General features: G+C 42.3%; 2 protein-coding genes across 13 annotated transcripts in view; one reads left to right on the top strand and one right to left on the bottom strand.

The window, feature by feature from the left end:
• Window positions 1–16009, top strand: part of PLEKHB2 (pleckstrin homology domain containing B2) — a 472273-nt gene that overhangs the window by 25095 nt on the left and 431169 nt on the right. The gene's annotated exons all lie outside the window — the stretch shown is intronic.
• Window positions 1–16009, bottom strand: part of YEATS2 (YEATS domain containing 2) — a 46806-nt gene that overhangs the window by 11851 nt on the left and 18946 nt on the right. For 5 of the 12 annotated variants that reach the window (XR_009729329.1, XM_061378906.1, XM_061378910.1 and 2 more), the window contains 11 exons: window positions 14270–14373; window positions 12224–12331; window positions 11033–11206; window positions 9560–9818; window positions 8651–8812; window positions 7009–7130; window positions 5789–5944; window positions 4943–5116; window positions 3439–3637; window positions 726–857; window positions 383–472 (listed from right to left, as the gene is read on the bottom strand). Coding sequence is in view for 11 of the 12 variants with exons in the window: in XM_061378906.1 (XP_061234890.1) it covers window positions 383–472; window positions 726–857; window positions 3439–3637; window positions 4943–5116; window positions 5789–5944; window positions 7009–7130; window positions 8651–8812; window positions 9560–9818; window positions 11033–11206; window positions 12224–12331; window positions 14270–14373 (1680 nt within the window). In the remaining variant the exon portion in view is untranslated. The remainder of the gene's footprint in view (window positions 1–382; window positions 473–725; window positions 858–3438; window positions 3638–4942; window positions 5117–5788; window positions 5945–7008; window positions 7131–8650; window positions 8813–9559; window positions 9819–11032; window positions 11207–12223; window positions 12332–14269; window positions 14374–16009) is intronic. The other 7 variants (XM_061378907.1, XM_061378911.1, XM_061378915.1 and 4 more) reach the window with 3 other exon arrangements.

Genomic DNA, 16009 nt, shown 5'->3' with positions numbered 1-16009 from the left:
GTGCTGTCTGCATCTAGTGCTGCTGGAAAGCATTCCCCAGTACCATAGTAGTATTCTGAGGACAGCAGTAACTGTGATTAAGCACAGGCTGCTCTATGCACCTTTGCAAAAATGGATTGAAACAATAAATGTTTAAGGTACTCATGGTAGCTTTCTAGAACATCCTAATTTCTCCCTGTATTTGCCTATGCTTTGGGATTTGTGGAGGGGGAAGTCCTGTTAATTTCTTAGGTCCCAGGTGCCATTTTTACTCAATTCAAACCCTACTAGTAATGGTAATAAAAGAACTCACAGTCACAGGGTCTACGTTTACTCAGGCCACTTGCATAAAGCAGCACCAGCTAACTTCTACTGCTTATCTTATTGAGAAATTCCTTGTTACCTTTAGTGATTGACGCTGTAGTGGGAGTAGGGACAAGTGTACTTGCTGCTGTGACAGCTGAAACTTTGCTGGTGGTAAGTGACTGTATCACTGAAGAGGGAAATTAAGGAAAAAAAAAGAGAACAAAGAAGAGAAATATCAAATTTCAAAATTTCATACACTGACAAATAACCATGTTCAGAAGCAACACAGCGTTTTTGCAGCACAAAGTTTAGGGATGAATTTCCTTGCTACATTTTCTTCTATCTCTAACTTTGGACCATGTATGCCAACAATGACCAAGAGCTACCCTGTGCCAAAGGGGAGTTTCAAACATCATCTGTCATCCTCCTCTGCCCTTTACCTTTGTTCATAGGCATGAGTATTGTCTGAACACCTCCAGAAGCTGTGCTTACACCGAGCTGTTTAAGCTGGCTGGGAACTGTCAGAACAGCCTGCTGTGGACTAGACTGATTTGAGTGGATTTTTAGCAACCCTGCAAGAAGAACGGAAGACAAAATGTTAAATGAAACACACCTTTTAGTTTATCTCCAGCTACTTCCCTCTCTGCCTGAACCAGGGTGGCAAGTAAGCTAGCACTGCCACCCTCTTAACATGCTACAGGTCAGTGAACTGTCAGACAAGGTTTTACTGACACAAAAGATTGCTAAAATACTGGTGTGTGTGCACAACACAGGGTGCACAGTATTACATGCTGCACAGTACTCTGATGTTTGTGAAGCAAGTTTCCTAATGACCTACATAATCTTAAGCAAAACTTGGTGTAACACAAACCTTTCAACTGAAGCAGGCTCATCACAGAGCGGAATACTCTTGTCAGAACAAGACCTTATGCTCAAGGGTCTGCTAAGCCAGTGAACTACAGCACCGTTGCACTTATGGCCACTCTTACTGAGGTATCCATATACTGCATACACCTCTGCAGTTCAGCTCAGCAGCATCCACTGTAGCTAGCAGAGCACACTCAACCATGTTTTAAACAAGTGACAAGCCCAAGGCTCCACAGCAAGTCTGATGAAGGACACACCTGAACTGAGCATCCTGTGTCTTTCTGTAACATGCAATCATAAGGATGGCTAACCAAGCTGTGAAGCATATTAAAGTGGGGACTGAATTAAATCACTGATTTTAAGTCCAGGCTAGAGAACAAGCAGGACATTCAAATACTAGCAGCATTATCAATGGCAGTGCTCAGTGACTTTGGTGGGAATCAGCACAACTACAAGCTGTGCTACACTGACATATGCGAGTAGTACTCATCACCTGTCCACCAGCTCTCTCCTCCACAGCGGTAACATCCCAAGCCACCACAGTCAACACTCTAATACAGTGATTCAGGCTTATGTCCACCCTTTCCTACTGGTAAACTGCCTATTTTCACTGTTACTGTATTCAGTCTAGAGCTAACCCTTCTTCAGATTGTGGAAATTTAATAGGCTTCCTATTTTACATTGACAGCAGTAGACTTCTTAGTTTCACTATGGTAATTTTATACTCACGATTTGTTTTGTGATAAAGTTCCCATTCTCTTCATTTATTATTATTATTAGCTGTGTTTAAGAAACACAGCTGCCTTCCAAGTATGAGACATGCCAGGTCTGCCAAAGATGTCTCTTGGGTTTGAAGGATGCATAGCACTAATCGTTCAGACTTTCACCTCCAGGAAAGAAAGCTAACCCAGCATTCCCAATTCATTTGGGTGTGACGCATGGATGCGTCAGGATAGGACAGCAAGGGACTCAAACAGCAGGCAAGCAAGAAGGGACATTTTCCACAGAACCTATTAGCCTGATGGGTGGGAGACATGGTTTGTTGCAAAACAAGGGAAAATATGAGATTCTTTTTGAAGAGCTGCCTTTAATAACAAAGCTTCAGAAATTTAACACAGTTTTTTTGTTGTTGTTTGGGTTTTTTGGTTGTTTGATTTGTTGGGTTTTTTTTTTACATGGAAATAACATGTTTTACAGCCACAGTGCTTCTATCAGGATTCCTTAAGAAACAGTTTTTCATTACAAAGTCAGGTCACAAAAACCACCCCAAAATCTAGATAACATTTTTGTATCTACATGGGAGTTTTAATCCAAAAGATATGTAGAATGGTATACTTTCCGCAGACAAAACCCTTGCTGCTTTGTTTGCAAAGAGGAAAACACTCAACTCGAAACTCAAAACTAAGAGCGATGAAAAAGGAGGCGTTTGGAAGACTGTGTACACAGGAACCAAGAAGAGCCCATTTAAAAAAATACTGTCAAATGAGCTCAGTGTCACTTACTTTCTCTTCTCTGTATTTTTTCCCTGTTTCCACTCACTAAGTAAGAGGCCACTTCAAGTGAACAGCACATGCCAGCAGTTAGTCAAAATTAAAATTTACCAGTTTAATCTGTAATACTCAAACCTGATGTATTTGCTCTTCATGACACAAAAGACAGTGGAAGACAATAAAACTGAGTAAGAAAAACTCCCCTCTACATAAAGGTAATCTATCTTCATTAACTCGAAACACTGAAGATCCAGCCCACCCCTCTGCACTCACAGAGATTTTGACTTCAAAGCCTTCAGTTTCCCCTAATCAACACCTCTCTCCTTCCCAGGCCAAAGGAGAGCAGATGCAAAGCTTCAGAGCCAAATTCCGCTCACACACCTTCTCCAATTTCACTGGAGTTTCACTTTTACAATAATCAAGTATGCAGCATTGCTGGTACCTTGATAGTTTCAGCATTCAGTGGCACACTGTGCTCTTGAACAGGCAGACTGCATCTTCTAATGAGAACTTGGCAAGAAAACTACAATCCCTCTCCAATACCAATGAGCAACTTGTGCTGTTATTTGTAACAGATACAGTCAATGCACTGATAGGATGCCAAATTATTTAGACATCTCTCTGCCTAAGCCAAAAGTTACGCTAATAAGGTATGTTTTAGAAAGCATGACTTGACTTTTAACAAATTCACAAATGCTGTAAATGGAAGAATATAGTCTCATCTGCAAATAGCATCTGAAGAACTCGCACCTGGATTTTAAATTCCTATAGGAAGGCCATGAAAAGCTTCTAATACCTGATACTGCAGCTTTTCCAGTTACAGGCGTTGGTGTAGTCATCAGAGAAGCAACACTTACAACAGTGGAAGTAGCAGTCTTATTCACTACTGATGAAGTAGACTGGCTCTGGCTTACACAGATTTGGTGCTGCTGTCCAGATGTCTTTGCTGCAGGAGTTCCAGAAGATAATGAACTGGAACCTGCATTATCTATTTGCTGTATAAGAGGCAACAAGCACAAAAAAGCAATACTTAGAAGTAGCAAAACTAAATGTTTATCTATCACTCATTAAGAAGCAAGGGGTTCTCAAGCACATATCCAAAAGCCCATATAACAAGAGCACATACAGAATGGAGGCTGTTTTGAGCAGAAACAGCATTCTCAGGAGCTACTACCACAAGTGCTTTGACAGCATCTACAGCCACTGTCCCTTAACATTAGCAAGCAGGTAGAACTCCAGATGATAAATTTGACCCAGGAATGTTTCATATTTCCCTGCTGCCTAGAAATCTAGAAGTATCAGTAGACAAACAGAAAAATAGTTTGGGATAAGGAGGTTGGATGGAAGATTTTTCTTCCTGCAGCTTCACCAAGAGCTGTACAAACAATGAGTAGCATTTAGCACAAATTTTAGCATCTTCATCTATACATGCTGCGTGTTCCAGCATTCTGCCCTCTGATGACAGCATGGCATCAACTCGCCTCTTGTTTAATCTTCGCCTCCCAACAGGCAAAAGCAGTGAGGCTAGGGGAACACTCTGAGGGAACTATACACTCTACTTTTTGCTGCTTCCTCCCCATCCCGTCAACTCAAACCCCAGACCGGGCAGACAACCTGCATCAACGCGCACGAGCATTTGCTCTAGGAATGAGAACATTTTGCTTCCAAGCTCACTGTCCTCTGCTGAAGCACCTCATTCCAAGGCTGCATTCTTAACACTCCCTTGGGATGGTGAGGAGTGACAATCTTTGAACACAGTCAGCACTAACAGATCAGGAACTCTGGCCACTGCCAGTGAAATCTGCTGATAGCAGATAGGGCACTAAGCACTGTGGAAAGTCTGTGACCTGAGAGGAGAGATCTACAGTCTCGTTACCGCTGGCTTTCACTGGCTTGCTGGCTTCAGGCATTCCACATTCTTCTTCAGATTTCTGTGCCAGCAGGAGATGTGGTGTTTGAAAGCTGTGTAGCCCCAAAAATCTGATCTCTATGATTGCAAAAGCTGTTTCAGATAAAGCTTTCCCTATCAATCTGAATTTTAACATTAAAAGCAAGAAAGTGCAAGTTTCAGTTTTGCTTCTCCCCTTGTTTCTTCACAGATAGTACTTTATGCCAAACAGCAAACAACCCAGGTGAAAACCAGTTGTATGCACTATGCTGGTACACAAATAAGAGCAGACCCACCAGCAATGCTGACTGACAAGAATACCAATGGGGGGGAGCAGAATTCCTTTCCTGGGGATTATACTGGCTCAAGAGCAAACACTGTATCTCAGAACACTGGTGATGTTCTTTCTCACCTGGGCCACCCCGTTTGTGGGAAGGGCCATGGCAGGAGCAGCAGCCGTGGTGATGACACCTCCTGATACTCTCAACACAGTGGTGCCAGGTTTGGAGAGCTGGGATGAAGCAGGCACTGATTTTATAGACCCATCTGATATTTTCACCAGTGATGTCTGTCCACTGGCTGCAGCCTTTGGAAAAAGAGTTCAGCATAAGGAAAAAACTGTATTTGTTTAGAATTTTTAAAAATTCCTTAAAGCTCATCAACAACAAACAGCACAAATGCTTTTTACATTACTGAAAAATATCTTCAAAGGACTTTTCAAACAGGCAAAATGCACAATAACAGCTGTAACAAATTTATCACTTCAGGAATCAACTTTATCAGGCTGCTAACTTTGCAAAAATATGCCTATCAATCTTGAATTTTGGATAATCAACCACATGCATTCTTGGGGAGTTTGAATTTTATCAGAACCACTTGGTAGTTTATAAAAGAAGGACCTTTGCTGGATACCAAATGCCAAAATTTTTTAAGAGCTTTAGCAGGGGACCCATTTCTAAGAGTCATATATTTAAGCACATTTTTGTACATGACTGTTCACTTCTCTAATTCCATTTCACTAAGAAATTCCAGAATACATTTACAACTAATAACCCAGCCTTAAACTTCACCCACTCCCAAGAACAGGAATAAAGCTGAAAAACTGTGGTCCAGTATCTGTATATGTAAGCAGGCCTTCATGGGCTTTCCTCATTGTAGTACAGCCAGCATCGTAATTGTACAAAACTCAAACAACTACAAAAGGCAACACCCTCCTAATGGGTGGCTGTGATTCCTATCCACATCATTTGCACATTACCTGTGTAAACAGAGCAGTTTTCTGTCCAGTTATAACTTTCAGGGCTTGTCCTTGTGTGGAAGATGTTCCAACTCCTACACTGCCCTGAACAACTGAAGCTGGAGTCAGCTGCTTCCCAGAACTCTGCGGAGAAGGTTGGCCAACCAGAAAGGTGCCCTACGCCACAAATAAGTTAAGGAGGTCAGCACTTGGAAACACAATTAAGAGTCAACAGAAACCTATGTTCGCCAATACAATATAAAACCCTATAACTATAATGCAACAGTATTTAATCTTCTAAAACAAGGCACTGCTAATTACACTGGATGCTTCTGCATAAGAGCTGGACACAACCTTCTCTTATTGGTACAGAAGAACACTTCCTGATCCGAGGGAAGGGTGAAAAAAACCACAATCAGTTTCCTGTATTGTCGGAGGCATCTATTGCAATTTAGCACTTTATGCTATTCAGGTTTACTCTTTGTGACAAATGCTGCTTAGCATGCAAGATCAGAGGCTGCTGCTGGGCTAGGCAAAAGGAAGTAACAGAGAAATTGAGACATCCTGTCAGCCTTTAACTTCAAAATGTATTTAGCTCCCCCACAAAAACTATATACTCAGAGCTCAGCACGCAGAAATGACAGTGATACCTGGAAGTGCACACTCCATAACCTACCACCTGAGACTTTGACACCCTTCCTGCCTCACTTCACCATTCGGTTGTTACCCTTCAGAGGCTTCATTCACCCACTGTCACATATGGATCCCTTCACAATCTTCTGTTTCTTTATTTCTCTTTCTTAGCCTTGCTGTTTCACTCCAGTAACTCCTTTATTCTCTTTTTCATGCTATCCTCCAACTTACAAATCTTAACTGTGTAAGATAGCTCTGTCATACCACCTCTCTTGTTTCAGTGAACTTTGCAGCCCCGCCACCAGGCACTCTCATTGCTTCTCCCTCCACTGCTTACCCTGGCCTTATTCAGTGCTGCTTCCTCAGCCTGCAAGGGACCATGAGGGTATGACCTGCAAGGGGAGGCGAGGGGCAGAGATGTGCCAATAGCAACAGCAAGTGGTAAAGCAGGTGGCTGGCAGAAGGATAAGGTGCAAAGGCTGCCAGACAGGATCTAGATTCCATAGTCCAAGTATGTTTCACATACTACAGAACCAAAGGATATCCACCTAACACCCCTGCATCCTGAAATGTCAATCTACTTCAACTGAGATGCTTACGCCACTGACCTGAGGTGTCTGCTTCAGGATGTAGGATGTATAGGTAAGGTGCTGTGACAAGTTACTGCTTGTGCTTTGGGTTCCTCCTCCTCCTCCTCCTCCACTATTTGTGGAAGAACCAGATTGGAGACCTGTAACCAGAAGAAGAGGCCTGACCCTTTGGAAACCAGACACCGTCAGCTGCTAAAGCACCCCTTTATATACAAGTAATTGAAAACACTTTGCAAGTCATTTGCTGCCACGTTTTGATGCTAAGTAACATTATTACCCACTACAGTACCCGGTACTGTTCAGATGCACTGCCGTGTTTTCTTATAGCTCAGTGAACACCACCAATGAAAGGAGTTACAGGTGAAATAAGGACAACTGGTGGCTAAGCAAAGCTCATTTCAGGCAGTTTTGCATTTCCTATTGAAAGAAAATGCTTTCTAACAGATCAATAGTCTTTTCATCAGTCTTTTGCAGGTTATGAATCTGCAGCAAAAGTCCTAGATACAAAAGTCCCACTGGCTTATTAATTTTACTTTCATTGGCTGTTCCAATACAATTTTGTTAACAGAACTATGAGACTGCCGATACCAAGCAGTAGTAACTTGCAGTGACACATAGCTATTGCTCTACCACCAGAAGGAACAGCCTGAATGCTATCTTTTTTGCAGTCTCTCATTAAGAGTAAAAAAAAGTACTTATGGCTCTGTCATAAAAATCACAAGTATTCACTCTTCCTTGACACCTGGGAGATTATTTCGTTGTCAAAGTTGGACTGCCCCAGCTGCCTCTCTAAATCTCAAGCAATGGTGCTCCCATCACAAGTTCTACAGCCCCAAAATACCCTCACCATGGGTATCTACTTCTTCAGTGACATCCTCTCTATTGCTAAGTTGCTAATATTTACAGCCTTATATGTTAAACTGAATACCACCTCTTCCTCACTGCCAGTATCAGGACTGGGAGCAGAAAGCTTACACCAATCCATTTCCCATCCCACCCTCCAGCCTCAAATGGAGCATTCTGCAGAAGGCTCACAACAGAACTTCATCTACACAGTTCAAACCTGCATTATTCTCTCCCTATAGCAACAGCAAACTATAAACAAAGTATTGCCCATCAGAACTATTTTAGCAATGTTACTCTTCAGGTTATTCCCCAGCAAGTTTGATTCACAAGGCCATTTACAAAACCTAAGTGTTTCTGCTGCTCTCTACAGCTTGGGGCCAAACCTTGCAACAATATTCAGAACAATTTCTTTCCCTCGTTCCAAATACAGTACCTCATCATTTTCAAAGTCAGCTTCTTATGAAAAAAAGCTATTAATTGCTTTTTCAACTACATTCAAATCCATCTCAGTTCTACATCACAAAGGAAGAGTTAAAGACAACCCTTCCATGAATTCTGAGGAAAATTGGACTGTCTGCCTTCAGCACAGACAGACATTGAGAGCACTGCATGTAAAGCAGTTTCATTGAAAACAGAAGACACTTGTGAGATCTCAGTCTTAAAAAGCACCACATATTGTGTTGCTGTGATCAAAGAAACCCCACCCTATTACTGACTTCCACAGTACCAGGATGCTTTATAGCAAAAATACCAAACATATTAATTATGCAGTGATTACATTATTTAACTCATTAGATTTCCCTGCAAGACTAACTAGCATTATTCGTGGCTCGCAAGATGGCTCCCTGGGGTATCAGAAGCAGTTTTCCTTTTCCAGAAGGATTCTTGCTGTTGGTGGTGAGGTACAGTTTGGTGCCTGGTGGTAAGTTTGCCAAGTTGGCTAGGTTGGTGGCTGGTAACTGCAGCGTAGCCATCACTAGAAAGAAAGAATAAAAAGAAATATAACTATTGCTTGCAGAAAGTAGTATGCATTGAAATCTGCACAGCATGACAGTACTAGGAGTGACATGCAGCTAGCCTTTGATAATCCATACTTAGCTGGCCTAACTGGAGATTAACTCCCCCAGTGATGCACAGACTCTATTTGGAATAAGCCTGAGAAGAGATTTCTCTGCATGTAGCATAATTTATGGCTGCATGCCGAAGCAGCACAGCCATGGGACCTACAGGCTTACTCCACAAGGTCACAGCACCTTGCAAACGGTCCAGAGCCTGAGCTAACATGCTCAGCTAAAGCTGTGTGCAGAAGCAAGCAGGATGATTCTGCCCTTACTCCTGTAACTGTAAACACTCAGATGTGAAGATGCACCAAAGACAGTCTGGCTCTTGTTGGTTGGGTTTATGTGGGGCCCTTTGAGCATCTAAGGTACACAATGCTGAGCAGAAGAGAGAGACATGTCTCCATGAAAGTCTGTTAGCACATTCCCCAGCATATCTGTCCGATCTTCACTCAGAACACTGCATGCCTTATAGTACTTGCACTCGCTCTTCCCCCTTACAGATAATGAGTTGACATTACTGATCTCAGCCTGAACTTCCCTACAGACTTTCTCTACTCACTTTGAACTTTTTCATATCACACATAGTTATTTTGCAGTTAAAGAAATCATTATAAAGACTCAAAGTCTACCCATCATGAACTATTAACAAGGTGGAAAATTACCTGAACCTTGAGAGGCACTTTTCTGAGCACCTGTGGAAGAAACTTGCGCTTTTGTGATAGTCTGCACAGGCTGAGCAACAATTGTCCCTCCACCTCCGCTTACGATGGCTTTGGCTACACCTTGAGTAACAACCTGCTTTGGACCAACAGTCTTTGCTACTGAAGAGCTGGATTTTGCCACAAGTATCTGGCCACCACTTATAGCCACCGCTTGTTTCACTGTTGACTGTAAAGCAGAGCCAACTGGCACACCAACAACCTGCAACAAATAAGTACTGCATGATGTACTGCTGGCAAGAGCAACCATGTGAATTCTAGCTGGGACACTACCTCCACCTCTAGACATTCCAGGATACTTCATACATGTCTAGTCATGTATAAAATCTCTTCATTCAGAAACAAAATTAAATTGGCAAGAGACTAATCCCAAGTGGAATGATCAACTGTTAAACACAACCGGGATTTCAGAGCACCCACAAAAGATTAAGTACATTCAAACTATAGGGCACTTGCATTTTTCTCATATATAAGCAATGGCTTAATTCCAGCTGAAGATAAAGCTTGCCTTGGCAGAGCACTGAGATCCAGAAACTGAGTTTCAACACATTTATGGGAACAGACTCCCTGGGAAAGCTGTGGCCTCAAAGCAGAGCCCACAAAGTGCTTCAATTTTATGTGCTGACAATAACTTCAGGGAAACATGAGTTTGCATACCTGCTTGAATAGGCAAATAAGGCAGTAAAAAGGACAATGAACTGCTGCAAGTGTAAATATGTATTTACTTATACAGAAGTTAAAGCTCCATATGTAGTTTCTTATGTTTGCCATGTGATTTCACTCTATCTACAATGGAAACAGGCAAGAATGGAGATAATTTCTGACACATCATCTTGCCACTGCACAGTTACTGCACCTTCTCAGAAGCTGTGTCACTCCTGTCAGAGCAGCACTGCATTGGCACAGACTCCTACAGTAAAACACTTGAGTGGCCACTCAAGTAGGACTGCTTCCACCTAATGCTAGTTCTGTCTCAGCCTCCACCCCACTCTCTATTTGTTCTGTCCTTTTTTGTTGTAGGACAACAGTCCAAGGCAAGAATTTGTCTCCTCTTACAAAAAGACCTGGGTGAATTTCAGCAAGAGCTACTGATGGCAGCCAACTTCATGGGTCAACAAGCTCCAGTTCAAAACCACCCCAATCCCACGGTTGCAATGGGTTAGACAGAAGTGGGAAATGTTCCCTGAACACAATGCAATGCAACAGTGCCTGCTCACCCTGCTCCCTTTGGAAGGGCTACAAGTAAGCATGATATGAACCTCTCTGTGCACACGCGAAAACCAGCAAACTACGGTGGTGCTGCCTGGGTCCAAGACAGAAGCAACCATACAACCCCTGAAAAAAACCATTAAGTGCTGCAACAAAACCACAAGACAGATGGCTTACACCACATAAAGATGCCCAAACACCTCATACCTTAGACTGCACAGTCCCCTCGCTCGTGCTCACAACTGGCTTCTGCGGTGATAAGGCTAACATGTGGCTCCCTTTGACAGTGACATACTGCTGCACAGAGGACTGCGTGGTTGTCCCTGTCACTGGCAGCTGGGGTTGCTGGGGCAGCTCTCCTGGCTCCTGCTTTATTATCACCTATTAAACAGAAAGAAATAGTAAGGAAAGCAAACACCTTAAATCACTAGGGATCATTTCTGAAGCAATCTGTCCGCAAGAAAGGCATACAACAGTCAGTAAACTCAGACGTGGTTCTTACCACCAGACAGACTCTAACTCAGGTCCAAGATGAGAGCTACTTCCAACACACTGGTATGTGTGTGTGGTTGCTCTAGAAAGTATTCCAGATTTGAGACATGCTTATAAAAATTAGAGAATCAGATATTGCTAGTAATGTTACAACTCTAGTCATACCTACAACAGATTTGGCTACACCTGACTTCTTCAGGCCCTGCATCTAGGCACAAAGCCACAACACTTAAAGGTTTCAATTTCCTAAGCACCTTCCTGCTCAGAAAACGTTCTAAACCTGAGTATTCTCTTCTACCCTGCCAAATTATAAACTATGTTATAGCTACAGATATTGTGTATTATAGCCGACATTATTCTCTTGCGTATATTTTTTATGTTCTTCTGGGACAGGCCCTAAATCTAATCCTTAAGAGCAGCGACTCCAGAAAGGCTAGGGTGGGGGTTTTTTTGCTTTAGATTGCAGTAAGTACTGAAACTGGCAGGAACCATATTTCCACCTTTTACTTGGATCACCTAATCTTGCCAGACAAGTTTAAATTCCAGATGGTAACATTTACGGATACATATTCAGAAGTAGCATTTGAGATTCAGAAATCAAACTATCAGTTTTTCAGAAGCTCCTGACAGATCTACTTCAGTTTACTTTTACTGTACCCCACTACCAATAGCTTTTAAAATCCTAGTCTCAATGCAATAATGATTCAAAGAAAAACAAGAAAGCATGAAAGAGGAGATGATAAAAAGAAAAGCTCATAGGTTCAGTAGGGCCCCAGGGGAATAGCAAAACATATTGGTTCCAGTAACAGTTTTACATGCACTGGAAGTTAGATGATTCGTAGCACAAGTCAGCATGAAATGGCACTACTGGGCTCCTTGTCCAGGCACAACAGCTAAGAGAAATACCTTTGTAAAAGCTCCAAGTCCTCCTGTGACCGATTTGGGGCTTTGCACCTTGGAATGACTCCCAATAGGACAAAGGGGTGGCATAGTGGCAAACAGAGAATCCTCCTGCTGCAAATAGGAGGACATGGTGCAATAATCAGAGAAGTGTCCAATACAAGAAATAAACCAAGTGACTACTAACAAAGGGTAGCACGGACCATCTGGGCAGGCCAAATTTCCCTCAGTCAATATTGCAGTAAAAGGAGTGTAACTTACTTGATACAACCCACAAGGCAAATGTTATTTGGAAAGTTACACCTCCAACAACTGTTTCTTACCATATCCTACACAGGTGAAAGAACTCATGTTACTTGACCAGCTTTTTACACAAAGCATTTCAGAGCTGTAAAGTTCAAGTAAGCTGAGGGAGGGATCTTACCAATGCATATGAATACCTTACAGGAAGGTGTAGAGAAGATCAAGCCTAACAACACACAAATGAAGATATCCCACAGGGGGCTGGAACTAGATGACCTTTGAAGGTCCCTTCCAACCTAAATCACACCATGATTCTATGACCTCCAGAGGCCCCTGCCAACCTCAACCATTCTGTGATTCTATTCACAATCTCAAAGAGAGAAGATAATCTAAGAAGACAGGGAAAAAAATATGTTCAATTTAAGTCTGCAAGCAAAAATCTTTCAGATGAATTTTTGCTCTCCTGTAACTCGGAAGATGTGATGGCACACAGCCTACCAGTCATTTTAAAGTAGCTCTAGGAACGTAGCCTGGAGTCATTAAGAAAAATGAAGAGAAAACTAGAACACAGTAAGACATGAAAAGCAATGAGTTAAGCCTAATCTGCAACACCACACTGAATTATTAGGCACCCTGTCCTCTTTAAAGAAACCATAAAATTACAGCTTTTCCACCAACCAGAAGACATAGATCAAAATATATTTCTGTTTACAGAGCTATGATTTCTACACATTTTAAAGAAAATATCTCCAGTTTTTAACATTGCCCTGGATATACAGGATTCAACCGTTACTAATGACATGTGCCTACTGTGACTCATTGAAAACCTTTCAGAAAAAGCCTTCCCAAATCAGTCACAAGTGAAGACTAATGAATGGTTTTCAGCATAGTTAAGTGAGCTCCATCTGAGCAGACAAGCATTTAAAAGCTGAACACCCAACTGCACACCTGACACTTACAATTCTACTCCAAACAAATTGCTTCAGACAGCAATCTTCAACACTTTTTCCCCAACAGACATTGGAAGCATTTCAGTTCCAAATGCAGAGTGATTTGCTCTCTGCAGGCTGACTGGCAAGCCTCCCCACTGCCTGCCCCCAATCCTACATTAATGTTCTTGTGACTTAAAGAGACAGGAAATGGTCCTGTTTTCAGCAGCACACCCACCAGCTGCTTCCAGAAAGAGCCTTACTGATGCCAGTTTCCTGCCAGAAATATTCCTAGCACAAGATGTGGGAAATTTTATGTTAGACAGTTCAGCTCCATACCTTTTGGGCTTGGCTGATCAGAAGCATGAACTCTATTTATCGCTGTTTGTTTACACATTTGGTTACTCCACTGTTTACACAAGCATTTTTCTATATGCAGGCAGTTGTATAACCACTTGATGAGCTATTTTCAAGCTGCTAGGAGCAGCTGCTGTATAAAAATAACAAGCAGAGTGAACCAGGCACCTCTGGTTTAATCACATACCTTCACTAGCAAAGTGAAGAAGATCAAAGTCAGCTATACAACAGCTTTTTTGAAAGATAAAACATTTTGAGAGCTATGCCCTCTATGGATTTCCTTACAGAAATATGCCTTTAACAGAGGTGTAGGCAAGTCTAATTAGAGCTGCAGGAAGTGACACTATCATCTTGTATAACCACCATGTTCTCATATGGATCCATCTGTTAAATACAGTAAACCTTCATATGAAATGACAACTGAAAGAACTTGCCCAAAATGCATAAGTTGTAATACTAAAAAGCCCTATTTAATAGGAAGCTGGATTTTAAATAGGAAGTACACACCTAATGAGAATATTACCTTGACAGCTGAGGTGACAAAACTGCTCCCATGGGTCTTTGATACAGGAGATCCAGTTCCATGAGAGACCTGACATGAACTGGTCAGTTTGCTGGTTGGACTTCCTGTGTATTGGGAAATAAAGCAGATGTGGGATGAAGGCCCAGGAGTGGTGACACCAAACACATGAAACCTCTTCTAACAAGTAACATGGTATTTCATTTTAAGTCTGTATTCTCCATGAGGTGTGTCAGTGGAACTGGCATGGGCACAAAACAAATCCACTACTGAATTTCCACCTGCAGAATCTATGGCCAAGAGAAGACGGACTCCACCCAGAGCTCTGTGCACTGCAAACAAATGGCCTTCCTGGCTGGCTGAAAATATTGGGCAGAGATACAAATATGTGAAATTAGGACAGTAAATGAGCTGCCAGTTGCAACTTCCTGCTGCAGATTTAACATCTTCTACTGCCCTGAAGCCCTGTGAACCTTCACTAACCTCAGACACTGGTACGGGAGAAGCTTTACACAAGGTTGGAGTGGGAAGGGAAAGGAAGGCCAGAAAAAGGAGGGGGACAAACTGAGGAGTTAACAAGAGGAAGGGACAGAATAAACAGGGTAAAGGAAGAAACAGAAACAAGCACTCTCCTGACCCCTGAGATGGATGGGGGTTCAGTGCTAAACTTACCCTGCATTATCATAGTGTGGATGCAACAGTGTTGCTCAGCAACAGTTTTCTTACTGCTGTTGGGTTGGATTGTTAAATTGCATTTGTTCAAGAGAGGCCAAAGCCACGGATTACACACATGAAAACACAGTAATAGTCTCCCATACAGTTGTACTACAATCTGTACTTAAATTTAAAAGTAAATGAGGAGTGATTGAAATAATGGGGTTTGGGAAGTCTGGCTTTCAGAGAGCATAAAGATCTCAACCTTCTTTTTCAAGACTGTCTACAGTCTTATCAAAGTGACTTTATCTGTAGCACATTACAGTCATTTCAGCCTGGCTGCTGCTGCCAAAAAAACAGTTCCAAATTCCCTCTTACACACAGGGTCTGGTGCTGAGGTTGCCTGGCAACAAAGCTCAGTTTGGGGAGGGTATTCATTTTCTGCTCTGCCACTGATTCGACCTGACTCATGCAGGATACAGCTGGGGAGGGAGATGCAGCAGGCAGTTTCTTCCAGGCCAGTCTGTACTTAAATCACACTCACACGATGGGGAACTGCACCTTTAATGGTGTTGAGACCTGTATGTCCAAGCCATCTGATGCACCTTCAGATCCTACCCTCCATGTACAAATCTTTACTAGGAGATTACAAAAGTAACCCAAACAATGATAAACCACATATGCAGAGCTCACAGACAGGCTGGAGATAAAGAAGAAACAGAAAACAAAAAGGGCAGAAAACCCTCAACCAAACAACCACCACCACCAAAAAAACCCAAACCCCTATTGGTGAAACAGCTTCAGTGTTACCAAGAAAGCCAAGAAACAAAAAAATACAGTTATGACTATGCTGCCCCTACCAATTCCATCTGTGATGAAGTTAAAATGAACATAACAACTGTATTCCCTCAAAGGAACAACCATTATTAAGGAAATTTCCACCCTTTCCAACCATGCCCAGCAAACAGTTTGTGTGTTACATGGATGCTACCCTTCACACCACATAGCTCTGAGCATCCTTCTGAGATGCTGGCAAGTACACACATACACAAACAAGCATATTTGTAAACAGACAGTGGTTCTTGGCCA

Source organism: Neopsephotus bourkii, unplaced genomic scaffold, assembly GCF_033783945.1.
Source record: "Neopsephotus bourkii isolate Nb327-2 ecotype Australia unplaced genomic scaffold, CSIRO-AGI_Nbou_v1 NB_1768, whole genome shotgun sequence".
NCBI classification, from domain to species: Eukaryota; Metazoa; Chordata; class Aves; order Psittaciformes; family Psittacidae; genus Neopsephotus; species Neopsephotus bourkii.
This window is presented reverse-complemented; position numbering and strand designations above follow the sequence as displayed.